We start from the raw sequence: 27158 nt of genomic DNA, 5'->3' as shown, positions 1-27158 counted from the left end.
AAGGAAGAAAGGAGGAGGAGGAGAAGGGAAGGGGAAGTAGAGAAGAGAAGAAGAAAGTGGGGAAAGAAAGTTGGAAGGAGAAGAGGGAGAGGTTGGGTTTGAGGAGGAAGATTGCTGTACAATAAAAAAAAGAAGATGAAGGGGAAGAAAGGCAGCTCTGAACAAACAAGGATAGAATGGAGGTTCTCCTTGTCTCAAATTAAATAGGGTTCACTTGCAATGGTCTCAATTTCTGTAGGGTCTCCTGCTTGAACAAGGGGGTGGACTAGAAGACCTCCAAGGTTCCTTTTAGTTCTATTCTGATTGGTTGATTGATTGATTGAGACTGGAGGATAAAGCATATTTATTTATTATTTATTTATTTATTTATTAGTCCAATTTATATGCCGCCCTTCTCCGTAGACTCAGGGCGGCTTACAATGCATTGTAATAGCAATACATTAGCAATACATTACATGTAGCAATAGCCTGCATACTTTTTTGTATATACCTACTTAGTAGGGCTTTCGGTCCCCCCTAAGCGGTGTTGTTCTATACAAAGCTGGCTTATTGCCCCCACAATCCGGGTCCTCAATTTACCTACCTCAAAAGGATGGAAGGCTGAGTCAGCCTTGAGCCTGGTGAGATTTGAAGTTGCACTAATTGCAGGCAGCTAAGTGCTAGCACTTAACAGCACTTAGTCCGCTGCACCACCAAGGCTCTAAGTGTTCCATATGAAGAAGAGTTGCAGGAATTGAGTATGTCTGGTTTAATAAAAAGAAGGACTAGGAGTGACATGACAGCATCTTTCAATATTTGAGGGGCTGCCACAAATAAGAGGGGGGAGGAGGTCAGCCTATTCTCCAAGGCACCAGAAGGCAGGACAAGAAGCAATGGATGGAAACCAATCAAGGAGAAAAAATAGCCTAGACAGTGAGAAAAATTAATCAGTGGAACGACTTGCCACTAGAAGTTGTGGGTGCTCCATCACAGCAGGTTTTCAGGAAGAAACTGGACAACCGTAGGTCTGAAATGGAAGAGGGTTTCCTGCTTGAGCAGAGGGCTGGACTAGAAGACCTCCAAGGGACCTTCCTACCCTGTTATGCTTCTAGCCTACAATGGGTTAAAAAAAACAGGAAATTAGAGTGGGGGGTGTCATGATAACTATCTTCTAATCCTTGAGGGGCTGCCACAAAGAAGGAGGGAAGAACGGTTGCAGGATTTGGGTATGTCTAGTCTAGTGAAGAGAAGGACTAGGGCTGACATGATAGCAAGCCTTCCAATATTGGGGAGGGGGGGTCTGCCACAAAGAAGGGGGGGGTCAAATTATTCTCCAAAGCACCTGAAGGCAGGACAAGAAGTACCAGATGGAAACTTATCAACTTAGAAGTAAGAGGTAATTTCCTGCCTGTGAAAACAATTCACCAGTGGAACTGCTTGCCTCAAGAAGTTGTGGGTGCTCCATCCCTGGAGGTTTTCAAGAAGAGACTGGGCAGCCATCTGTCTGGTATAGCACAAGGTCTCCTGTTCTAGGAGAGGGTCAGACTAGAAGACCTCTAAGGTCTCTTCCAACTCTTGTTATTCTGTATTCTATTCTGCTCCAGATAGACTGTGCTTGTCTGGTGGCATCAAGAGTAGAAAGACCCCAAGGGAGGGTCTCTCCACCCCACCGACCAAAGGGATGAACCTACCACCAAAGGAGTAGATGCCAAAGATGGATGGATTATTTCTGTTTTTAAATTATGAATTACATTACAAGGTTTTAAGCTCAACGACTTAAACACAGGGACCCCATAAATAACTCCATATGCAGATTTCTTTCTCCAGCTCAGAACTCTCGTTCTTTTCAGTAAAAATGAAATGATTGTGTTAGGATTAATAGTAAAGTAATGAAGATGATTATATTGGGAGCCATCGTTAAAATATTTTTTAAATGTTTACAATAACTGTAACGATTTATATTGTTAAAATATATCCATCTAAGCAAAAAGAAAGAGAGAAATGGAATGATATTTGGTTAGGATTTAAGATTTAAGTAGCGGGTTTTTGGGATAATGGCATAGTTAAATTGATAGAATTTAGGTAAATAACTGAGTAAAATATTAAGTTGTGTTAGTTGAAAAATAAGATTTGTTAGTGATTTGTACTAATTTGTGGCCGGATCAATGCTTCATTTTGGAAAAGATGTGTTTTATGTTTATGTTTTTAAAAAAATAAAAAAAACTTTTTTCAAAAAGAAAAAAAGAACTCTTGTTCTTTTCCATCACAACTTGGTCTCTGCTGAGCCATCATTCCCTCTGCTTTTCCCTTTCTCTGCAGCGTACCGGACCGTCTGTGGGGTGAATGGGCCCCTGGTAGTCCTGGACAATGTGAAGGTAGGTGATGACTGATTTCCCCCCTCTGCCCCCCGTGCAATACAGGTAGTCCTCGACTTATGGCCACAATGGAGGCCAAAATGTATGTTATTAAGTGAGACGGTTGCTAAGTGAGTTTTGCCCATTTTACGACCTTTCTTGTCACGGTTGTTAAGTGAATCTGGCTTCCCCCTTGACATGGCTTGTCGGGAGGTTGCAAAGGGGGATCCCGTGACCCCCCCAGGGACTCTGCAACCGTCATAAATATCAGTCAGTTGCTGAGCATCTGAATTTTGATTACGTGATCATGGGGAATGTTGCAATGGTCGTTAAGTGTGAAAAATGGTCATAAGACATTTTTTTCACTGCCGCTGTAACTTTGAAAGGTCACTAAATGAATGATTGTAACCGTTGTAACAGTAGAACACTTCCTGTAGTGACACAGCAGAAAAAAAACAGCAAAAAAAGTGGGAAAAAGTGACTTTTTCACACTGTCAACCGTTGCAACATTCCCGTGGCCACGTGATCAAAATGTGGACCCTTGGCAACTGGTCCATATTTATGACGGTCGCAGTGTCATAAATCTAAACAGCTGGATCAGGGATTCGGGGAGTTGTAGTCCACAGGTCTACCCCAACCCATTTTTATTTTATTTTATTTTATTTTTGCAAAGATTCCTGCAGACAACCGTGCCTTCCTTGCCGGATCCTGCCAGGGACTCTTATCTACACAGCACCAAGTGTGACGTTTCTTGTGTTTCATCCCCGCTTGCGTAAAGGCAACGGCACGGCCTCTTTAGATTTTTCCCATGTTAAACTCGGGCCCCCTCTCTCGCCAGAGCGCATTTTTGCCCTGGGCATGATCTAGCATGCTTCACTAACCATTGGTGGCTGACATGGTCACGGGCTGGGATCTGCGCAGCTCCGATTGGCCGTTTTGGGCTCTGCAGCAGAGCCCCCCACCCACCCCAATGCGGCCACTGGACCCTGCCCTCCCTGGTCACTTTGGCCTAAGATGCAGAACAGCTGCACCTGGCTTCAGCTGCAGCATCTGCTCCCATTTTTTGTGGGGGGAGGGACTTTAGGAAAGCATTCAATGCCCCCCTCCCTCCCCCCTCTCTTTCTCTCCTTCTCTTTCCCTCCATCGCTCCCTCCCTCCCTCTTCCTCCCTCTCTCCTTCCCTTCCTCCCTCTCTCCCCTCCCTGTCTTTCTCTTCCCCTCCTTCCCTCCTTCTCTTTTCTCTCTCTTCCTCCCAATCTGTCCCATAGAGGCAATCCTTGCAGGAAATCTGGTAGATTACAGTAAATACATGATATCATCTATCTATCTATCTATCTATCTATCTATCTATCTATCTATCTATCTATCTTTCTTTCTTTCTTTCTTTCTTTCTTTCTATCATCTATCTATATCTATCATCTATCTATCTATCTATCTATCTATCTATCTATCTATCTTTCTATCTATCTTTCTATCTTTCTTTCTATCTTTCTTTCTATCTTTCTTTCTATCTTTCTATCTATGTATCTATCTATCTATGTATCTATCTATCTTTCTATCTATCTATCTTTCTATCTTTCTATCTATCTATCATCTATCTATATCTATCATCTATATAGCTCTCTCAATCTCTCAAACTCTTTACCTTTCTAGCTCTCTCTCACTCTCATCCATCCATCCTATCTACCTACCTACATCCATCTATCTATCTATCTATCTATCTATCTATCTATCTATCTATCTATCTATCTTTCTATCTATCATCTATCTAGCTCTCTCAATCTCTCAATCTCTTTACCTTTCTAGCTCTCTCTCACTCTCATGCATCCATCCATCTATCCATCCATCCATCCATTCTATCTACCTATCTACCTATCTACATCTATCTATCTATCTCCCTCTCCCTCTCCCATCCATCCGTCGCTAGCAGTCCAAAACTCCAAAATCCAGGGCGGTGGTCAGACAGCAGGCGACAGGGCGGCCTCTAGCGGCCAAAAAGGACCCAACTAGAAGAGTGGATCTGTTTCTGGGTCATTTTACAAGGTTTCATTGGGAGCAGAGCACAGGCAAAGCAACAGAGGTCTGGGTGGAGCCCGAAAGGTGCGCTTGGGAATCTGGAGTCCCAAGAGCTTCCTAGAGAATCCAAAACTTAAGCTAAGGTGTGATTTGCCCACCCAATTCCTTTGCCATGAAAGCTCCAGTGCCAGAAACTGAGCTGTCAGCCTCACAAGGTGAATCTGCCAGCTGGTTAACGGGGGAGGCAGCAGAGAGGCTGAGCTTTTCAATTTTTCCTTCCAGTTCACTGAAAAGAACAACTGATTTCTGAGTAAATTGTAGGGAGGTCAGTCTAACCGGCGCTAGTCCTGTAGTGGCCTTTTGGCTTTGGGATGGATGGATGGATGGATGGGGGAGAGAGAGAGATGATAGGTATGATAGACAGGGAGAGAAATATAGAGATGATAGGCCCGTGATGGCAAACCTATGGCACACGTGCCACAGGTGGAACGCGGAGCCATATCTGAGGGCACGCGAGCATTGCCATAGCTCAGCTCCAGCGCACATGTGCGTGCCGGCCAGCTAATTTTCAGGCCTTCCGGACCAACTGGAAATCGGGAAATGGGCTGTTTCCAGCCTCTGGAGGGCCTCTGGGGAGGGGGGAAAGACCGTTTTCACCCTCTCCAGGCTCCAAAAAAGCCTCTGGAACCTGGGGAGGGCAGAAAAATGGGTCTTCCGGGCCCACCAGAAGTTGGGAAATGGGCCGTTTCTGGCCTCCAGAGAGCCTTGCTGAGGGAGGCTGTTTTCGCCCTCCCCAGGCTCCAAGAAAGCCTCTGGAGCCTGGGGAGGGTGAAAAACAGGCCTTTTTGCCGTCGCGTGACAAAAGTGAGGGGAGCGTGGGAAGGGGGGGCACATGTGCATGTGTGGCGGGACAGAGGGGCATTGAACTTTGGGTGTGGACATGCACGTGCACGACCCCCCCCCGCGCTCCCCCCACTTTCGGCACGCGACAGCAAAAAGGTTAGCCATCACTGTGATAGGCAGATAAATAGATAGATAAGATACTGTACATAGGGAGAGATAGACAGGTGTGTAGATGATAGATTGCTAGACAGATTGCTAGATAGAGGGGGAGGCGATGATAGATAGAGACATATAGACAGGAAGACAGACAGACAGGATAGATAAAGAGGGATGATACACACAGACAGACAGACAGATGGTATAGATAAATAGAAAGACAGACAGGCAGAGGCAGACAGGCAGGTGTGCAATCATGTACCCTTCTCCAAACTTTGCCAGGGGTGGAAGAGGGGCGGCCGGTGAAAATTCAGACGCGGACATCAGTTGTCTTTTGTGTCTCCTTCGCAGTTCGCCCAGTACGCGGAGATCGTCAACTTCACCCTGCCCAACGGCACCCATCGGAGTGGGCAGGTGCTGGAGGTGACCGGCTCCAAAGCCATCGTCCAGGTGAGTGGAAGAGACATCCGGAGGGCTCCAGGGAGCGGAAGGGGATCTTGATAGAAATCCAATCAGTAATAAAAATCTCTGAATGCCGACTTTGGAACATTTTGCACAAGAGGAAGTCATGGTAACTACTAGCTTTGCTGGCTGGGGAATTCTGGGAGTTGAACTCCTCCAGGCTTAAAGTTGCCAACGTTGGAGAGCCCTGCACCAAACAATTATGGGAGAGCAATTCAGGAACCCAGAAGTGGGATCCTGTGTTTGAAGTGATCTAGGGATTGCAAATGGTCCCATCATTGAAATTTTGCTCATAATTCTGATCACCATGCTGGTGAGTTAGGACAAAGGATTCTCTCTTGGCACACTCTGGGAGCGTGGCATTCTGTGATGATGATGATGATAGTCACATTCTTTTGAAGGATATAAAATAAATCCCAATTTTGTTCTGTTGATATCCCCGAGCTGTTCCCAGCCTTGCAAACTCATCTGCTTAAAAAAGAAAAAAAAATCTGATTTGGGGTTTCCTGGGAATCAGTAAGGCATCTTCCCGAGTCTTTCCTGGACTTCCAAAAACTTCCTGGAGGTTCTGGAGAAGACAGGCAAGAAGCCGGGTTCCAATATCCCCCACCCCACCCCCAAAGAAATGGGGGTCAACTTATTCCCCAAAGCACCAGAAGGCAGGATGAGAAGCAACGGATGGAAACCAATCAAGGAGAGAAGCAACCTAGAAATAAAGAGAAAATTCCTGACAGTGGGAACAATTAATCAGTGGAACAATTGATTGTCTCCAGAAGTTATGGGTGCTCCAACACTCCAATCCTTCCTTCCTTCCCTTCTTTCCTTCTCTTTATGATCCTTCCTTCCCTCCCACCCTCCCTCCCTCCTTCCTTATCTGGCCTGCTTCCCTTCCTTCTTTCCTGATACTTCCTTCCTTCCCTCCCTTGTTCCTTCCTTTCTTCCTTCCTATCTGACCTGCTTCCCTTCCTTCTTTCCTAATCCTTCCTTCTCTCCCTCCCTCGTTCCTTCCTTTCTGATCCTTCCTTCTTTCCTTCCTGATCCTTCTGTTTTCCTTCCTTCCTTCCTTCCTTCCTTCCTTCCTTCCTTCCTTCCTTCCTTCCTTCCTTCCTTCCTTCCTTCCTTCCTTCCTTCCTGTCAAGGAGAGATCCAACGTAGAATTAACATTACTTCCTAACAGTGAGAACAGTTAACCAGTGGAACAGCTTGCCACCAGGTACTCCAACACTGGAGGTTTTCAAGAAGAGACCGGACAGCCATTGGTCTGAAATGGTACGGGATCTCCCTTTTGAGCAGAGGGTTGGACTAGAAGACCTCCAAGACCCCTTCCAATTCTGTTATTCTGTCCCTGTTAAACCCACCCAATCCCAGAAGGCAGCTGCAGCAGGAGCTTCCTCAACCCCACCCGTCAAGGAGGATTTTCTGCTCTGCCCCCATTAGGTCATGGCATGGCCAGAGAGCTCTGGCCTCCTGCCCTTCATTGCCCAGGCGTGCAGGGGAAGTCCGGTGGCCACGTGGGCTGAGGAGGATGGGGAGAATAGCCCAGGGCACGGCGAGGGCATCGGGTTGACAAAGGATGCCTGTTCCAAGAAGACCGGTTAATCTCTCACGTCCCGGGTGCCAACCAGTCAGCTGGCGGCTGGATTGAGCCAGGAGGATTCAGTCCACGGCGGCTGCCTCCGTGGCTCTAAATATAAACCAGGATTGCAGGGACAAAGACACGCAGCTTAGACTCAAGTCGACACGTGGCTTCCTCTGGAAACCGGCCCAAAATTTCAGCCAAGGTATCAAAGGGAAAGGATTGTCAGCTCGATTACAAAAGAGGATTTTGCAAAGCGGCTCCCAGTCTCTTCTGGACTTCCCACTCCAAGTAGGGTCCCCGCAGGGTCCGATCGAAAGCCAAAGGGCCCCCAAAACACATCAACAATGGGGAGAACCGGGGTCAGACCATGGCAGCTGCCCTCTTGATGTTTCCGATCTTCTCTTGTGGACACCCTGCCTTCAAGTTGTCCCTGAACACCAGAATGAAAAGACAGCTTTGTGTCACTGAGTTTGGGGTCTTTAAGCCCCTCTGTTTCTGGGGGCCACCTAGAGGTCCTCTATCTCTCTCTCTCTCTCATTTCCATGATGTTTGCAGCCCCTCATCCTGGAGAGATCCAGAAGAGAGCAGGGAGCTACATGGAGAACACAAAGTCATCTGTTAAAAATTCATGCATTTTGCAATTCAAATCGTTTGTTTCCAAGGGACCCCAGGAGTCAGGCAGTATCTAAAATGATTGTGGCTGGTTGCCCAGTCAGCCAGATGTGGAGACAGGGCCTGGCATTTTTGTCCACCCATCGAGTCCCTTCCCAAGGATCTGAGATAGGCAGAGGTGGTAGCTTAATAAGATCAAAGGTATCCTCCGCAGGATGTCAGCTGTTCCCAAGCAAAGCTGCTTTTTTGCAATTGACTGGTGGTGGCTTTGTCAATGCCGTCAGTGCTCAGGTGATGCTCCAGATGTTTTGGGATTGCTCCCACGGCGCCTATGACTATGGGCGCTAACGTTCTATTTTTCCCCCCACAATCGTTCTATTTCTATTTGCAGGTTTTTGATTTTGTGGTTTTTCTTCATTGTTATTACTATGGGTGGCCACACCCAGTCAGCCAGATGTCTAGACTGGATCTAGAAGAATACCAACAAAACTGGCAGGACAAGCCACTTGTTTCTAGACCCCCCTCCCTCCCTTCTAGCACTGATGATGTTATCCAGTTGGGTCATGAAACATCTACAAGAAAATAACCAAGTTCAGAGAGACCCAAGGACGTCACACCAGTCTTCCTCCTCCTTCTCCTCCTCCTCTCCTCCTCTTCTCCTCCTTCTCCTCCTCCTCTCCTCCTCCTCCTCTACTTCTCCTCCTCCTCCTTCTCCACCTCCTCCTCTCCTTCTCTTCCTTCTCCTCCTCCTCTCCTTCTCCTCCTTCTCCTCCTCCTCCTCTCCTTCTCCTCCTCCTCCTCTCCTCCTCCTCCTCCTTCTCCACCTCCTCTCCTTCTCCTCCTCCTCTCCTCCTCCTCTCCGCTTCTCCTCCTCCTCTCCTTCTCCACCTCCTCCTCTCCTTCTCCTCCTTCTCCTCCTCCTCCTCTCCTTCTCCTCCTTCTCCTCCTCCTGCTGTCCTCCTCCTCCTCCTTCTCCTCTCCTTCTCCTTCTCCACCTCCTCTCCTCCTTCTCCTCCTCCTCTCCTCCTCCTCCTCCTCTCCTCCTCCTCCTCCTTCTCCACCTCCTCCTCTCCTTTTCCTCCTTCTCCTCCTCCACCTCTCCTTCTCCTCCTCCTCCTCTCCTCCTCCTCCTTCTCCACCTCCTCCTCTTCTTTTCCTCCTTCTCCTCCTTCACCTCTCCTTCTCCTCCTCCTCTCCTCCTCCACCTCCTCTCCTCCTCCTCCTCTCCTCCTCCTCCTTCTCCACCTCCTCCCCTTCTCCTCCTCCTCCTCTCCTCCTCCTCCTCCTCCTTCTCCACCTCCTCCTCTCCTTCTCCTCCTCTTCCTCCTCCTCCTCCTCCTGCTGTCCTCCTCCTCTCCTTCTCCTCCTCCTTTCTAAAACTTCCCCCCTTCTAACACTGATGATGTTAGTTAGCTGAGTCATGAAACATCTGCAAGGAAACAACCAAGTTCAGAGATAACCAAGGAGCCCACAGCCCCCCTCCTCCTCCTCGCCACACACCCCACTCCCTTTCTAGCACTGATAATGTCACCCAGCTGGGTAATGAATCGGCAGGGAGGGAGAGGCAGATGTGATTTGATAGTGGTCAAGATATCGTCATCCCAGGATCTGAGCTGTTATTACTCTAATCCTTTAGCTTGTGCATCTGGTGTGGAAAATGTGCTCTTGTCGAAGCTGCCCAGTCTTAGCAACTACCCTCTTTTGCTGGCGCACGTGACTCACTTTCCTCCTTGCCCGAAGCCAGAAATTATACAAACATAATGAGACTTTGCAAGCAGGAAAAAATGGTTTCAAGCCGCAGCTTATTTTCATTTGGGGCTGTCTGAATGTCGTCCGGCCCTTAGACCTGGGAAACAGGGGTGAGCTGGGGAGCCCAAATCTGGGTTTCATCATCCCAGAAGACCTCTGGAAGATGTTAAAAATGATACAGAAAAATCAAAGTCTTCGCTGCTGTTGGGGGATGACACGGATTTTTGCCACATTTCAAAGATCATCTTTTCCAAATTTCTGGGTGAAAAGAGAAGAGTTGGAAGGCACCTTGGAGGCCTTCTAGTCCAACCCCCTGCTCAAGCTGGAGACCCTAAACCAGAGGTCTTCAAACTTGGCAGCTTTAAGACTTGTGGACTTCAACTCCCAGAATTCTCCAGGCTGGAGAATTCTGGGAGTTGAAGTCCACAAGTCTTAAAGCTGCCAAGTTTGAAGACCTCTGCCCTAAACCATTCCAGACAAGTGACTGTCCAGTCTCTTCTTAAAACCAAACTCCAGTGTTGGACACCACTGGTTCCACTGGTTAATTGTTCTAACTGTCAGGAGATTTCTCCTTAGTTCTGTGGGGGGGATGGGGGCGACCTGATAGTGGTATTCCAGTATTTGAGGGGCTGCCCCAAAGAAGAGGGGCTCAACTTATTTTCCAAACCTGGCAGAGGTGTGAAGATTGTCTTGCAAGGCAGGAGAAGAAACAATGGATGGAAAAACCAATCCAGGAGAGAAGCGACCTGGAATTAAGGAGAAACTTCCTAACAGTTAGAACAATTAATCTGTGGAACAGCTTGCCACCAGAAGTTGTGGGTGGCTCCATCACTGGAGGCTTTGAAGAAGAGACTGGACAGCCACTTGTCTGAAATGGTAGAGGGTCTCCTGCTCGAGCGGGAGGCTGGACTAGAAGACCTCTAAGGACCCTTTCCAGCTGATTCTCTCCTTGATTAGTTTCGATCTGTTGCTTCTTGCTGTGCCTTCTGGCGCTTTGGAGAAGAGAAGAAAACCAAGCCAGCCTATCTACTTGGGGAGGGGAGTAGAAGGGGCCCTTCCTGCTTGGGAATTAGCCTTTGGCCAATCGCTGACCTTTTCAAAGGTCCACCTGCAAATTGCCCTCTTTGCCCCACTCCGCTTAAGCTGCTCCTGGGCAGCTGCAGGGTTGACCTGTTGGCGCCCCCAGAGGGTCATCTGCCAACCTTCGCTCCTCCAGGGGGGAGACCTTTGGGGTGCCAATCCTCCCACCCCCACACCTCTAGATGGAAGGGGCTTAGAGGCCACCCGAGCTGTCCTGGACACGGGGCAGGAGAGGAGATCCATCCACTCCCCCCTGGCAGAGGTGTGAAGATTGTCTTGCAAGGGGTCAGGCCAGGCAATCCTACGTGTGTGTGTGTGAGAGAGAGGGAGAGGGTCCTGAATGAGAGGCATGGGCAGGGAGGGAGGGAGGGAGGGGGGGGTCCTGGACAGGAAGCCTTTCTGCTGCTAATCCTCCTTAATGGCCAGTAATTGGCTCCTGGGCCTGTGACCTTCCCTCTGCAGGTGTTCGAAGGGACCTCTGGCATCGATGCCCGCAAGACGTCTTGCGAGTTCACTGGGGACATTCTCCGCACGCCCGTGTCCGAGGACATGCTGGGTAGGTGAGACCTCTTTGGGTAGGCGATGGAGGGGCAGCTGTCAATCACGATGATCGGTTGCTCCAGGTACAGCAGGGGTGTCACACTCATTTTCATGGAGGGTCACATCTGGGCTCTGGCTGACCTCAGGGAGCCGGGTAGGCGTGGCCGATTGGGTGGGAGTGGACAACTGGGGGGCCGTGGATATCTTGACGCCACTTCCCACACTGCTGACATGTTTCCTCTTCACACTGGGGAGACCGGGGCCAAAGCCACGCTGGCCGGCCCCTTACATTTTCCAGGATGGCCCCACAGGCCGGATCCGACCACGTCACGGGCCGATCCAGTCCACGGGCCTTGTGTTTGACACCCCCGAGTTACAGGAAGGTGCCCACTCAGGGACCAAGGGGAGAAGAAAGCCACCAGAAATGCTTCATAGAATAACAAGAGTTGCAAGGGGCCTGGGAGGTCTTCTAGTCCAACCCCCTGCTTTTGAGGGGAGAGAAGATTCCAGAATGGTCTTCCGTTGCTGAGTCTGGACACAAGAGCGATCAGGATCTTGGGGGAAAACCCCCCATGGAAATGAATTGGCTCTTGAAGAACTGCCTTGGTCCACAGAAGCTCGTTTTCAGGTGGATTGTTGGGGGAAGGAGACGGGAGCTACCTGGTGTTGACATCTGGGGGATCTCCAAGTCAAGGGCTGCAGGAACCTGAGGATGGGGATGGGAATCCGAGGCCCTACGGCTCCTTTTGACGGTGATGTGACCCAACGTCTCCCAAGCCTTGCTCTTTTCCAGGAGAGATCTCCTGATGCGCAGTGACAGAAGGCGCCATTGGAGAACAGGTTGGTCTCGCCTTCGAGAGGAGCGACGGCCTCTCTTCCCCTTCGGGAGAGTTGTGAAGTCAGCTGTCTGGACGGTGTTCCTGATGGCTCTGCTCTTCTGGGCCAGGTCATTCACGGGTCTGCCCAGGACGGCCTCCATGGGGGTCTTCTGGGGTGACGTTGCTGGGATTCAGCTGAGCTCTGGTTGTCCTGTTGGAGGCACAATAACACAATAACAGAATTGGAAGGGACCTTGGAGGTCTTCTAGTCCAACCCCCTGCTCAGGCAGGAGGCCCTCCACCATTCCAAACAAGTGGCTGTTTCATGTCTTCTTAAAAACCTCCAGTGATGGAGCACCTACAACTTCTGGAGACAAGTGGTTCCACTAGCTAACTGTTCTCACTGTCAGGAAATTTCTCCTTTTTTCCTTGATTACTTTCCACCCATTGCTTCTTGTCCTGCCTTCAGGGGCTTTGGAGAATAGCTTGACTCCCGCTTCTTTGGGGCAGCCCCTGAGATATTGGAAGACTGCTATCATGTCTCCCCTGGTCCTTCTTTTCATTAAACTAGACATACCCAGTTCCTGCAACTGTTCTTCCTATGTTTTAGCCTCCAGTCCCCTAATCCTCTTGGTTGCTCTTCTCTGCACTCTTTCTAGAGTCTCCACATCTTTTTTACATCCAGTTTTTTACAAAACTGGATGCAGGATTCCAAGGGTGGCCTTACCAGGGCATTATAAAGCGGCATTAACCCTTCATGTGATCTTGATTCTATCCCTCTGTTAATGCAGTCTAAGGTCTTGAAGTGCCAAATGGCTTCTTGCAGGAGATTCCTTCAGTTGGGTTTAGTTGGAAAGACCCTGGCCACCTGTTCAGGTTCTCCAACCACGTGAGGCCCTCCGCTGTTCACAGTTGACCCTTCCTCTCTTCTGCCCCCCACCTCCTTCGCCCAGGTCTCTGGGGCACTCCTCCCCATGGTTGCTTCTCATTGCAGGCCGAGTCTTCAACGGTTCAGCTAAACCCATCGACAAAGGCCCCATGGTGATGGCCGAGGACTTCCTGGACATTAATGGTGAGGCCTCTTGGTTGGCTTGGGGAGGGGAGGGGGGCCCAGGGCAGGCTGGAGCTGTGGATCGTGGCCGGCAGGGCCTCCTGGGGAAGAGACCCAAGGGCCGAGCTTTGTCCAGGTTTCGGACATTAAACTGAGCGGAGAGGAAACCACGGCTGGGAAGCCTCCCCTTGCCCCACCAGGGCAGCTAAAGGGGAGCTGTTCTGTTTGGCCACAAGGGAGAAGGCGGAACGAGGGAGCTCCAGCTTTAAAAGAACGACTCCTGGGTCTTGAGTTTAAGAAACTGAAGGTCACAACTTCTGTGCTTTGATTTGGCAAAAGCTTTTAAGAAGAAAATGAACCCAAAGGGGGGGGAGAGAAGTGGGCCAAGCAACCTCCCTTTGAAACACTAAGTAACTAAGCACTGATTTACACTGGGATAACTCCTTCCTTCCTTCTTTCCTTCCTCTCATTCCCATCTCCTTCTTTCCTTCCTTCCTTTCCCTTCCTCCCTCCCCCTCCCTCTTTTTCTCCTCCCTTTCCTTCCTCCCTCTCTCCTTCCTTCCTTCCCTCCCCCCGCTCTCCCTCCCTCTTTTTCTCCTTCCTTCCTTTTTCATCTCCTTCCTTCCCTCCCTCCCTTCCTCTTTTTCTCCTCCCTTCCTTCCTTTCATTCCCATCTTCTTTCCTTCCTTTCCCTCCCTCCCTTCCTCTTTTTCTCCTCCCTTCCCTTCCCTTCCTCCCTCTCTCCACCCTTCCTTCCTTCCCTCCTCCCTCTCCCTCCCTCTTTTTCTCCTTCCTTCCTTCCTTCCCCATCTCTTTCCTTCCCTCCCTATCTCCCTCCTTCCTTCCTCTCATTTCCATGTCCTTCCTTTCCCTTCTTCCCTCCCTCCCTTCCCCTTCTTTCCTTCCTTCCTTCCTCTTCCTTCCCCTTCCTTCCTTCCTTCCTTCCTTCCTTCCTTCCTTCCTTCCTTCCTCTCATTTCCATCTTCTTCCCTCCCTTCTCCAGGGCAGCCCATCAACCCTCAAGGACGCATTTACCCCGAGGAGATGATTCAAACGGGCCTCTCCCCCATCGATGTCATGAACAGCATTGCCCGAGGACAGAAGATCCCCATTTTCTCCGCTGCTGGTCTCCCCCACAACGAGGTACGGTCCTCACAAGCCCCCCTCCCTTTGGCTCCACCAGTCCACAGCAGGATGCCTCTTGAGGGTCTTTTGAGACGGACTTCTTCATTCTTTGGGAATGCCAAAGTCACGTGCTGGGGCTGGAGACCCTGGAAAAGCAGAGGTGCAGGAAATATTCAGAAGAAATAGCAACAGCAGGAGCACCTAGACTTAGATACTGCCTCACAGTGCTTTCCAGCCCTCTCTAAGCGGTTTACAGAGTCAGCCTCTTCTCCCCCGCAACAATCTGGGTCCTCCTTTTACCCACCTCGGAAGGATGGAAGGCTGAGTCAACCTTGAGCCTGGTCAACCGCCTCCTCCCCTCCCCCTCCCCCTCCCCCCCCACCTCCACAAACCCCACTCCCCCAATGACATTACCTAGCTTGGTAATGAAACGTCTACAAGACAAAATCCCAGCTCAGAGAGCACCAAGGACGCTACACAGAGCCGTAGAGAACTAAGCCCAGGTTTGAAGGGTTCCCTGCCGTTCCCATCTTCCACAGCCTCTCACCCTCCTCCTTCCCTCTTCATCCCAGATCGCAGCTCAGATCTGCAGGCAGGCTGGCCTGGTGAAGAAATCGAAAGACGTGGTAGATTACCACGAGGATAACTTCGCCATTGTCTTCGCTGCCATGGGGGTAAGTCATGTCTTCCGCAGTGTCGGGATGGAGACGTCTCATTCCCCAATCTTTTCCCCAAGGACTCTGGGAATCATCCCTGGAGGCTTTCAAGAAGGGACTGGACTGCCATCTGTCAGAGACGGTGTAGGGTCTCCTGCACGGGCAGGGGGTTGGACTAGATGACCTACAAGGTCCCTTCCAACAATCTGATCTTCTTTCTGGATGCCAGACCCTCCCTCTTGGCCAGAAAGAGCGACGCCACCCACCCCTTCCCACTGAAGGGCCTGCGGCTGAGATGTTCCTTCGAAGTTTTCCCCCAAGTCCCACTTCTAACATTTCCAGGTCGTCCTCGACATACGACCCACAATTCAAACCCAAATTTCCCTTGCTAAGCGAGACAGTTGTTGAGTGGGTTTTGTCCCCTTTTACAACTTTTCTTGCCACCGTTGTTAAATGAATCACCACCATTGTTAAGTTAGTAACAGGCTTGTAAAGGGAACCTGGCTTCCCCCTTGATTTTGCTCCATAGAAGGTCGCAAAAGGGGATCACATGATCCCGGCAGACTGCGACCGTCATAAATGCGAATCAGTTGCCAAGCGTCTGAATTTGGATCACGTGACCCCAGGGATGCTGTAACGGTCGTAAGTGTGAGAACGGTCCCAAGTCACTTTTTTTCAGTGCTGTTGTAACTTTGAATGGCCACTAAATGAACTGTTGTAAGTCGGGGACTGCCTGTGCGGCCTGTTCCCAGGGAGAACAACCAGTGAGGCCGTCTCCCTTGTCTGCTCTTCTCCCTGCTTCTTCCTCCTCATTCTCCTTCTTCTTCTTCTTCAGCTGCTACTTCAGTGTCTGGCAGTGACCTGACTGTAATTTAGGACAGGAGTCTCCAACCTTGGCAACTTTAACACTTGTGGACTTCAACTCCCAGAATCCCCCAGCCCCCTCCTCCTCCCTCCCACTCCCTTCTAGCACTGATGATGTTCCCTAGTTGGGTCATGAAACGTCTGCAACCAAACAACAATGCTCAGAGAACACCAAGGGCCCCTCAGTCGTTGTTGTCCTCCTCTTCCTCCTCCTCCTCTTCCTCCTCCTCCTGTCCACCCGGCTGGCTCTGGGGAATTCTGGGAGTTGAAGTCCCCACGTCTTAAAGTTGCCAAGTTTGGAGAGCCGCGGTCTTTGACAACAAAGCCATTTATCCTCTTGAGAAGATGTTGCCGTTTTGAAAATGCCACCGTTTCCTCAGACGTCTCTTCCACTCAGCTGTGAGCACCTGATTCGAAGCTAAAAATACCCCTTGCAGAGAAACTCCTGTTCCCTGGGAATTTCACTCCTCTTGACTGAAGGGTCACCTCGCGTGGAGACTTCGGGTAGCTGCAGAGCATCAACTGGCCGCCGTTGGAGAAAGTCCGTCCCCAGCAATGTTACTTTGGCCCAACGATGGTTTAATGGCGGCTCTGGACATTACAATCCCAGTTGCAGAAATGGACTCAGCCTTGGAAGCTGTTGCCGCCCCAACCTTCCTCTCCACCGTGGCTCATCGCCCAGGGACCTCCGCCTCATTTGAGGATAGACAACAACCATCCCTGAACAGATGCTGGAGGCTGCTGTTCCCAACTCAAGAGTAAACAGATGACTAATCAAGGAACTACTAAGACTGGAACTGCCACTGATGTTGCAAGCGCTTGTATATAAAGAGAAAGCAAAAAAACCCTCCCTCCCTTCTAGCACTGATGATGTTACCTAGTTGGGTCATGAAACGTCTCCAAGAAAACAACCCAGCTGAGAGAACACCAAGGACTCCACAATCTTTTTCCTCCTCTCTCTTCCTCCTCTTCCTCCTCTTCCTCCTTCTGAAGAACTAAAGAACTGAAAAAGCTTCTTGGATGAGCAGCAAAAGCTTTTTAAGGAAAACATCAAGGAAGTCCAGTTGCCTTTTGAAAAAAGCATCTTTGGGACGAAGAAGAGAAGAGGAGAGAATATAGAAGAGAAGAGAATACGGAATAGAATAGAAAATGAATAGAATAGAATGTAGAATAGAGTAGAGTAGAGTATAGAGTAGAAGGGAAGGGAAGGGAAGAGAGGAGAGGAGAGGAGAAGAGAAAAGAGAAGAGAAGGGAAGGGGAGAAGAGGAGAGAGGAGAGGAGAGGAGAGGAGAAGAGAAGAGAAGAGAAGAGAAGAGAAGAGAAGAGAAGAGAAGAGAAGAGAAGAGAAGAGAAGAGAAGAGAAGAGAAAGAACAGGAAGAATTCTTCACAAGACTTTGACTTCCAAAATAAAGGAGATAATTTTCATCTCACTTGGTTTTGTGAGCAATAATTCCCACAACCCTCGTTTTTAATTCCATAGCAAGATCTTTTTCTGATTGTGCCCTCAAGTGGACAAATATATATAGGACCGAAGCCTGAAAAGGGCTGATTTTCCTTCTTACTGGGGTCTTATGTATTCACCCCCACCCCACACACACACAAACACTCAGGGCCTGAAAATGCCTTTATTTTTAAACAGGAAAAAAAATATCTGCTTTTCCTGAATTTTCAAGGCATTTTCCAATGCATTTTGTTAAAGGAACTCTCAAAAATCTCCCCATTTTGTGGCTAATTGTAAATAACCGCATTGCAAAAAAAAAATAAAATACATATCTTGATTACAGATGTTTAGAGTTTGGGGAACTAGTTAGGTTCCCCTTATTTTGGTCTTCAACAAAGTTATCTGTGCAAGAATTTAGAGCCAGTATTGGGGAAGTTTGCCAAAGGAAGGAAGCGTGAGAGAGAAAGTGATCATTCCTGTTTTCATTTTCTTTAGTGCAAAAATCAGACAAATAGAGTAGAAACTTAGATGGGCTTTCAAGATTGCTATTCCAGATTAAGAAACGAGTGTGCTGAGACTCTAGGAATGTATTTTATTGTTGTTGGGCAGTGTTTTTCAAATGTGGCAACTCTTAAGATGTGTGGACTTCAACTCCCAGAATTCCCCAGCTAGCTGGCTGGGGAATTCTGGGAGTTGAAGTCCACACATCTTAAGAGTTACCAAGGTTGAGAAACACTCCAATAAATACTTTTTGGAGAATCAATCTACAATCTTACATCTTTGGCTAAATCTACTTGAAAATGAGAAGCCGGATTTTGATCCAGCGAGAGAAATACTCAACCCATAGATTTAAAAACAACAACAACAATAACTCAATTATTTTCCTTTTCCTTTCCTTTCTGTATTTTGGTCCGAGACCCTAAACTGAATCCATGAAAGCTTGAAACGAAAGAGTAGGGAATAGAGGGAGATGGTCTTCTTCTGGCAAACGGCTCCATAAGGGTCTCCTTCATTGGCAGGTCAACATGGAAACGGCTCGGTACTTCAAGTCGGACTTTGAGGAGAACGGGTCCATGGAGAACGTCTGCCTCTTCCTCAACTTGGCCAACGACCCCACGTGAGTCCGTAGCCTGGGTCCTGGGGGACAGGATGATGGGAACCACAGCACCCGCAGACCCCAGGGGCTTGGAGGCTAGGATTAGATTAACAGAGTTGGAAGGGACCTTGGAGGTCATCTAGTCCAACCCCCTGCCCAAGCAGGAGACCCTACGCCATTTCTGACCAATGGCAATCCAATCTCTTCTTGAAAGCCTCCAGGGATGAAGCTCCCACAACTTCCGAAGGCAACTTCTGGTTGATTGCTCCAGGGGTGAAATCTACTTACATTACCTACCAGTTCGGAAGTGCACGTGCCACCGTCGTGTCCAATTTTTGACCCTCTGCACATGCTCAGAATTCTTTGCACATGCACAGAGGGTTAAAAACCAAGAAGTAATGATGTCCACCGCTACCGATTCACCAAACCATGTGCCGCCACCACTACCGGTTCAATTTCACCACTGGATTGCTCTCACTGTCAGAAACATACGATGAATGGTTGCAGGAACTGGATATGGCTAGTTTAATGAAGAGAAGGACTAGGGGAGACATGATAGCATCTTCCAATATCTGAGGGGCTGCAACAAAGAAGAGGGACTCAACTTATTCTCCAAAGCATCTGAGAGTAGGACAAGAAGCAACAGATGAAAATTAATCAAGGAGAGAAGCAACCTAGAACTAAGGAGGGATTTCCTGGCAGTGAGAAGAATTAATCAATGGAACGACTTGCCACCAGATGTTGTGGAAGCTGCAACACAGGAGACTTTTAAGAAGTGATTGGAGAGCCCTTTGTCTGAAATGGTTTAGGCTTTCCTCCTTGAGCTGGGGGAGGGGTGGACTAGAAGACCTCCATGGTCCCTTCCAACTCTGCTATTCTCCTGCAGAATTGAGAGGATCATCACGCCCCGTCTGGCTCTGACCACCGCCGAGTTCCTGGCCTATCAGTGTGAGAAGCACGTTCTGGTGATTTTGACCGACATGAGCTCGTACGCCGAGGCCCTGCGGGAGGTCAGTGGGTCAGTGTTGGGCCAGAGTCTCCTGGCTATGAGGACAGGGGTGGGGTTGAGGGTCAAACCTGGTTTTCTCTCTGCCCTGTGAGGTCTTCTCTCTTGGTCTTCTCTCCATAGGTCTCTGCGGCCAGAGAAGAGGTGCCTGGACGACGGGGGTTTCCTGGCTACATGTACACTGACCTGGCCACCATCTACGAGCGGGCAGGACGGGTGGAGGGCAGGAACGGCTCCATCACACAGATACCCATCTTGACAATGCCCAACGATGGTGAGGAAGGGCAGCAAGAGGTCAAACTCTCAGCCAAGATAGCAGATCCCAGGGTAGAAATCCATGCTGGGCCTAGAGAAAGGGGAGGGGGGCCTCTGGGACCACGGATGATGGAAAATACAACTGGGGGGGATGGTATAGGTATTCCTTGATTTATGAGTCCCAGATTTCCGTTGCTAAACAAGACAAGTGAGTTTTGCCCCATTTTACGAGCTTCTGCACCCGGGCCTCTACTGTTACTGTCTGCCTTGAGGTTCTTTTGTTGAGAAAGTAAGACAGGTTGTCAAAATTAAGAAGGAAGAAAACAAAGCAAAAGTAAACTAATGGAACAATAAAATAAATAAGGAAAAAGAACGCAAAGAAAATACATTGATAGGACTAGTAAAATATATCTAAATCTATACGTATAATCTCTCTCACTCTCTTATCTATCTATCTATCTATCTATCTATCTATCTATCTATCTATCTATCTATCTATCTATCTATCTATCTTCTATTTATCATCTATCTATCTATCTGCAGAGAAGAGCAACCAAGATAATTAGGGGACTGGAGACTAAAACATACAATGAATGGTTGCACGAACTGGGCCTGGCTAGTCTAGTGAGGAGAAGGACCAGGGGAGACAGGATAGCAGCCTTCCATTATTTGAGGGGCTGCCCCAGAGAGGAGGAAGGGGGTCAAGCTATTTTCCCAAAGCACCTGAAGGCCAGACAAGGAACAATGGATGGAGAATGACCAAGGAGGGATTCAACCTGGAAATAAGGAGACATTTCCTGACAGTGAGAGCAATCAATTGATGGAACAGAAGTTGCCTTTGGAAGTTATGGGAGTTTCATCCCTGGAGGCTTTCAAGAAGAGACTGGACTGCCATGTGTCAGAAATGGTGTAGAGTCTCCTGCTTGGGCAGGGGGTTGGACTAGATGACCTACAAAGTCCCTTCCAGATTCTTCTCTTCTCTTCTCTTCTCTTCTCTTCTCTTCTCTTCTCTTCTCTTCTCTTCTCTTCTCTTCTCTTCTCTTCTATTCTATTCTATTCTATTCTATTCTATTCTATTCTATTCTATTCTTCTCTGTTCTATCCTACCCTATCCTTCCATCCATCATCTATCTATCTATCTATCTATCTATCTATCTATCTATCTATCTATCTATCTAGAGAGAGAGAGAGAGAGAGAGAGAGATCCAGTGCACCCTACTCCTCCCATCCCAACGTCAGATGCTTTTTAACCTGAGCACCAAACAATTGTGGCCTGTTTGGAGAGACAGAATTCCTTGTGCCCCGTCATTCGGTGTCGCCCCAGACAGAGGGGTCCCCAAGAATCCTCCCACGTTCTCAACGATGTTGAGGGATGCTCTCCTGGGGTTCAGGCCAACCAACCAACCAACCAACCAACCAATCAACCAGGGTGGGATTCTGCTGTCTTCTGGCCTCTTTCTACCCAAGATGCCTTCAAGCGCAACCTATCTAGATGCTCAGATATGGACCTCTGCAGTCAAGTCCAAAGTGGATGGGCTGTGGGAACTGAGAAGCAGGCCACTCGACACAGGTCTCAGTTCCTCCCTGGTGCCCCACAAGTTCTCCTAATTCTGAAGTGACTCTGAAATCAGAGAGGAAACTCTACATCAGCCGGATCAGATGGTTCTTAGGAGGAAGCAGAGGGAGGGGAGATCCCTGAGGGACTTTCACTTGTAGGTTCTGTGGTGGTGGGTGGAAAAGTCATCAAGGAGAGGACCCCAAGGCAGGACAAGAAGCAACAGATGGAAACTAATCAAGGAGAGAGCCAACTTGGAACTCAGGAGAAAATTCCTGACAGTGAGAACAATTATTCAGTGGAATGGAAGTTGCCTTCAGAAGTTGTAGGTTCTCCAACACTGGTAGTTTTTAAGAAGAGATTGGACAGCCATTTGTCTGAAACCAGTGGTGGAATTCAATTTTTTTTTACTACCGGTTCTGTGGGTGTGGCTTGGTGGGTGTGGCAGGGGAAGGATACTGCAAAAACCCCATTCCCACCCCACTCTGGTTGTCCGAACTACTCAAAATTTCCGCTACCGGTTCTCCAGGACATGTCAGAACCTGCTGAATAGCACCCCTGTCTGAAATGATAGGGTCTCCTCCCTAAGCAGAGGGCTGGACTAGAAGACCTCCAAGATCCCTTCCAACTCTTGTTATTCTGTCCCTGCTTATGGCTAGTGGCATCTTCTTGTGTCTCCTTGCAGATATCACCCATCCCATTCCGGATTTGACCGGCTTCATAACTGAAGGGCAAATTTATGTGGACCGACAGCTTCACAATAGGCAGGTAAATGGCCTAACTCTTCCTTCCGTCTTTGTGGGAGCATCAGAAGTTCTGGGAAGTCCAGAGGTCCTCCTTCCCCACCACCTCCTGGGACTCGTGAAAACTGACCCAAGTCAATTACCGTGACCAGCAGGAAATAAGGCACCATATATATATATGGTGATAAAAGGAGGAGAACTTGTGGCTCAAAAGGTTAATTCAACTGCCTAACATGTGGGAAGCCCAAGTTCGAATCCAAGTAAGGGTATGGCTAGCTGATGAAAGCTAAAAAGCTTGAAATAGATCTATACTAGTCTCCCTTTATTTCTTTATCAGCAAAATATAAATTTTGGACTATTTGGGTTTGGACTAAAAGAGAGAGACCCAAAGTCATCCAGCCAGCTTTCAAGCCTAAGGCAGGACTAGAACTCACCATCTCCTGGTGATTGATCCAAAGTCCCCTAACCAGCTTTCATGCCCAACAAGAAACTTGAACTCTCCTGGTTTCTAGCCTGGTGTGCCTTCAAACCCTCTACGAGGAATTCAGCTCACACACTGTGGTGCTTTAGAGGACTATATAAAGAACAGGAGTTTTAGGAGCTCTAAGGAGCTTCCTCCCCTCCCATTTGATTTAGGGAACTTAGCTCTCACCTCGTTGTTGTCCCTTTGTGACTTGTGTTTTCTTGGGCCACAGATCTACCCTCCCATCAACGTGCTGCCGTCTCTTTCCCGCCTGATGAAATCAGCTATTGGAGAAGGCATGACCAGGAAGGACCACGGGGATGTTTCGAATCAATTGGTAAAAAAAATTGGCCAGAAATGGTGTAAGGTCTCCTGCTTGGGCAGGGGGGTTGACTAGATGACCTGTAAGGTCCCTTCCAACTCAGTTATTCTGTCCCGTCTAAAATATCATCACGCCACCCTTCCCCTTTAAGGACCTCTGAACAGAATGCTATCTTATCTGAAGTTAGTCAGCATCTGAGCCGCCCTAGATGGGGTGGGAAGGTCGGGTGCCCAGACGCTGGGAGGGGAGGGGAGGGGAGGGGCCACGCTCCCTCTGAAACGCAACTCTTCCTTCTGAAGCTGGTTTGGAAAAGGATCAGATTCTCTGGATTGGGAGCGCTAAAAGATTAACGGAGAAAACACAGGTAGTCCTTGACTTACGGCAGTTCATTTAGCGACCATTCAAAGTTACAACTGAGAAAAGTGTGTTACGACCGTTTTTCACACTTATGACCATCGCAGCATCCCCACGGTCAAAAGATCAAAAAAAAAAAAGATTCAGATACTGGTTCATATTTATGACGGTCTCAGTGACGGTCCCCTTTTGCGACCGTCTGACAAGCAAAGTCAACGTGGGAAGCCAGATTCACTTAACAACCCTGTGACTAGCTTAAGAACTGCAGGGAATTCACTTAACAACGGTGGCAGGAAAGGTCGTAAAACGGGGCAAAGCTGGCTTAACAAATCTCTCCCTTAGCAACAAATCTCTTGAGCTCAATTTAAGTCAAGGACCCCCTGTACCACACTTGGTTAGCACTACCAAACCGAGATTTTTTTGGCACATCTGGCAAACATCCCCCATCCCCCCCCCCCGGTCCAGAGGGGCTTCTGGGGACCCTTCTGTTTCTTGATGTGACCCAGGAGAGGATTCCGAATGACTCTCTTGCTTTGCGTCCAGTATGCATGTTATGCCATCGGCAAAGATGTCCAGGCCATGAAAGCTGTGGTGGGAGAAGAGGCCCTCACAGCTGATGACCTTCTCTACTTGGAGTTCCTGCAGAAGTTTGAGAAGCAGTTCATTGCTCAAGGTATGTGGGGGAAAGCCATGGACAAGGAGGTCCCAGAAGTGCTTTTTTTCAAGAGGCAACTGGACTTTCTGGTTTTTCTCTGAAGATGTTTCGCTTCTTCTCATCCAAGAAGCTTCTTCAGTTCTTAAGAAGCTTCTTACCTGTCTTGCTTAGAATTTACACACCTTCTTCTCTGACATGTGGATGAGTAACCTATTTGGGGTGGAGGGGTTGAGGAAGTTTGAGTAAAGTATTTCTTCCCCTTTTTTACTCGGTTAACTTAAGATTCAGCGTGACTTTAGCTGAAGAGCTGAAGACGCTTCTTGGATAAGAAGAAGCGAAACATCTTCAGAGAAAAACCAGAAAGTCCAGTTGCCTCTTGAAAAAAAGCACTTCTGGTCATGCCTTTATAGCGGAAACACTGGTTCTCCATCCATTGTGGAGTCTGTTAATGTTGTAAGGAAAGAGGGAGACAGTATAAGGAATAAAATATATTTTATGAGCCGTGGTGGTGCAGTGGTGAGAATGCAGCATTGCAGGCTAACTCTGCATTCCACTGTCAGCAGTTCGATCCTGAGCAGCTCAAAGATTGACTCAGCTTTCCGTCCTTCCGAGGTGGGTAAAATGAGGAACCAGATTGTTGGGGACAAGAGGCTGACTCTGTAAACCGCTTAGAGAGGTTTAAAAGCCCTGTGAAGCGTCATATAAGTGCTATTTCTATCTATCTATCTATCTATCTATCTATCTATCTATCTATCTATCTATCTATCTATCTATCATCTATTTATCTCTCTTATCTATTAGCTATTTATCTTATCTATTATCTATTATCTAATATCTATCATCTATCATCTATCATCTATCATCTATCTATCTATTATCTATCTATCTATCTATCTATCTATCTATCTATCTATCATCTATCTATCTCTATCTCTATCTCTTTACGTACCTACCTACCGATCATCCATCCATCTATCTATCTATCTATCTATCTATCTATCTATCTATCATCTCTATCTTATCTATCATCTATTGTCTGCCTGTCCGTCCGTCCGTCCATCTATCCATCTATCTATCTACCATCTATCAATCATTAATGAAAGATGAGTCGTGGTGGCATAGTGGTTAGAATGCAATATTGCAGGCTGACTCTGCCCACTGCCAGGAGTTGGATCCTGACCGGCTCAAGGTTGACTCAGCCTTCCGTCCTTATGAGGTCGGTCAAAGGAGGACCTGGATTGTTGGTGGGAGAAGATGCTGACTCTGTAAACCGCCTTAGAGAGGGCTGGAAAGCCCTGTGAAGTGGTATATATAAGGGTCTAAGGGCTGTTGCTGATGCTATTTTGATATATAACTTCATGCCCTTCGTAATGAGTTTGTGGCCGGCTTCTCCCAGGCGCCTACGAGAACAGGACCATCTTTGAGTCTCTGGACATAGGATGGCAGTTGCTCCGGATCTTCCCCAAGGAACTGCTGAAACGGATCCCGGAAAGCATCTTGGCTGAGTATTACCCCCGCGAGGCCAAAGGGAATCCAAGCTCCGACACGGCCCTCTGAATCCCAGTCAGTCCGAACCCTCATTCAGGAGAGAGCTGGGCTCAAAGGTGGTCAGCCGATGGGGAGAAGAAGACTCCTCTCGGGATATGAAGCCCGTTCCTTGCGTTGGAATCCGATCCAGACTCCATTTTGCAAAAGTCCCATAATCTTTATTTCCTGCTTGGCAGCTCTCCAAAATGACCACCCACTCGTTTTTCGAACAACTGGTGATACCCGGTGTCCTATTCCAAATAAAAATGAATAAAGTTCGGAGAACTTCTGAGTAAATCTCTGTGACTAGACTTTCTTTCGTTCCCAGGGGTGAAATCCAAATTTTTTCCCTACCGGTTCTGTGGGCGTGGCTTGGTGGGAATGGCACGGGAAGGATATTGCAAACTCCCCATTCCCTCCCCGCTTCTGGGGCCAGCCAGAGGTGGTATTTTCCGGTTCTCCGAACTACTCAAAATTTCTGCTACCAGTTCTCCAGAACCTGTCAGAACCTGCTGGATTTCACCCCTGTTTGTTCCTACACTCTCACATGCTTGTCAAACTACAGGTAGTTCTCTACTTGCAATTGTTCATTTAGTGACCATTCAACATTACAACAGCACTGAAAAGAGTGATTTATGACATGTTTTTCACACTTATGACCCTTGCAGAATCTGCAGGGTCACATGATCAAAATTCAGACACTTGGCAATGGAATCACATTTATGACGGTTGCAGTGTCCCCGGGATCACGTGATCCCCTTTTGTGACGTTCTGACAAGTCAAGGGGGAAGCCAGATTCACTTAACGATGGTGTTCCTACGCTAATAACTGCAGTGATTCGCTTAACAACTATGGTCGTAAAATTGGGCAAAATTCACTTAACGAATGTTTCACTTAGCAACCGTATGTGTGTGTGTGAGAGAGAGATGGTTCAATTTTACCATCAGGGCCGCCATCTTGGTTCTTTTCCCCATGCATTGTGGAGGTCCCTGGTGCCGCATTTAGCTTTGCTTGTTTCTGCTCTTTGGCCATAGAAGGAACCAAATGACGGTGGTTGAACCATCAAAGCTTCTTGGCTGCGAGAAGGATGGGGAAACTCAAGAGTTGGGGGAACTGACTGTGAAATTCTCTCCAATGGGAGACCCTCTGGTCCTTCAGCTCCTGGAGATCCAAACCAACATCAAGGGGGCATGCAAAGGGATCAACCGTCTTTAGAAGAACATCAGGTGTGTCCCTCTGAATCAGACCTCTGGCCCATCTCATCTAGCAGTCTGATCTCACCATGGCCGAGCAGCTGCCCAAGGAAAGGTCCTTAGCTGACCTCCCACAGTCAATATCGAACCACGTTGCTTAAGGGGTGAAATCCACTTACCTTCACGACCGGTTCGCAAATGCGAGCGTGGGCGCCTCCTCCACACATGCACAGAAGGTAAAAAATGGGACGTGATGACGTCTGGGCAGGTGGGTGGAGCCGCCCAGATGCTACCAGTTTGCCCGAGCCGGATAGAATTGGCTGAATTTCACCACTGCTTTGCTTCTTTCAACCCTTATCGCTATTCAACTTGTCAATGAATTGGGGAGAGGGAAGGGGGGAGGAATTTGTGCAGGGGTCTGGAGAGCCTGGAAACCATCAAGGTCACGACTGCAGGTGCTGGAGAAAGAGATGGACTGTTCCCATAACTAAAGGGCGTCTCCTAAATGGACCGTGTGATCACTCAGGGGTGGGGAGAAAGGGAAAGCTATTGTTTAACTAGGCAAGCTGTCAGGTTTCGAGGTGGTCTCAAATAAATTGCATTTCAAACAAAGTCTTTGAAGGAAAACTCCTATTTATTAAGCACGGCATTCTAAAATCCGACT

At 48.4% G+C, this 27158-nt stretch overlaps 1 protein-coding gene across 3 annotated transcripts in view; it reads left to right on the top strand.

The window, feature by feature from the left end:
- ATP6V1B1 (ATPase H+ transporting V1 subunit B1) overlaps positions 1–25598 on the top strand; it is a 44132-nt gene extending 18534 nt beyond the window's left edge. For 2 of the 3 annotated variants that reach the window (XM_087874439.1, XM_060682327.2), the window contains exons 2-14: positions 2299–2354; positions 5699–5797; positions 11292–11385; positions 13182–13259; positions 14242–14381; positions 14936–15037; positions 18345–18442; positions 19308–19431; positions 19551–19701; positions 21923–22005; positions 22676–22780; positions 23663–23792; positions 25171–25598. In XM_087874439.1, the coding sequence (XP_087730565.1) occupies positions 11379–11385; positions 13182–13259; positions 14242–14381; positions 14936–15037; positions 18345–18442; positions 19308–19431; positions 19551–19701; positions 21923–22005; positions 22676–22780; positions 23663–23792; positions 25171–25331 (1179 nt within the window). In that variant the 5' untranslated portion in view covers positions 2299–2354; positions 5699–5797; positions 11292–11378 and the 3' untranslated portion in view covers positions 25332–25598. The remainder of the gene's footprint in view (positions 1–2298; positions 2355–5698; positions 5798–11291; positions 11386–13181; positions 13260–14241; positions 14382–14935; positions 15038–18344; positions 18443–19307; positions 19432–19550; positions 19702–21922; positions 22006–22675; positions 22781–23662; positions 23793–25170) is intronic. The other variant, XM_087874438.1, reaches the window with a different exon arrangement.
- The last annotated feature ends 1560 nt before the right edge of the window (positions 25599–27158 follow it).

The sequence above is a fragment of the Pantherophis guttatus genome, chromosome 8, assembly GCF_059756535.1.
Source record: "Pantherophis guttatus breed Tessera chromosome 8, ASM5975653v1, whole genome shotgun sequence".
Taxonomy (NCBI): domain Eukaryota; kingdom Metazoa; phylum Chordata; class Lepidosauria; order Squamata; family Colubridae; genus Pantherophis; species Pantherophis guttatus.
The sequence above is the reverse complement of the archived record's forward strand: the minus strand, read 5'-3'. Positions and strand labels throughout refer to the sequence as shown.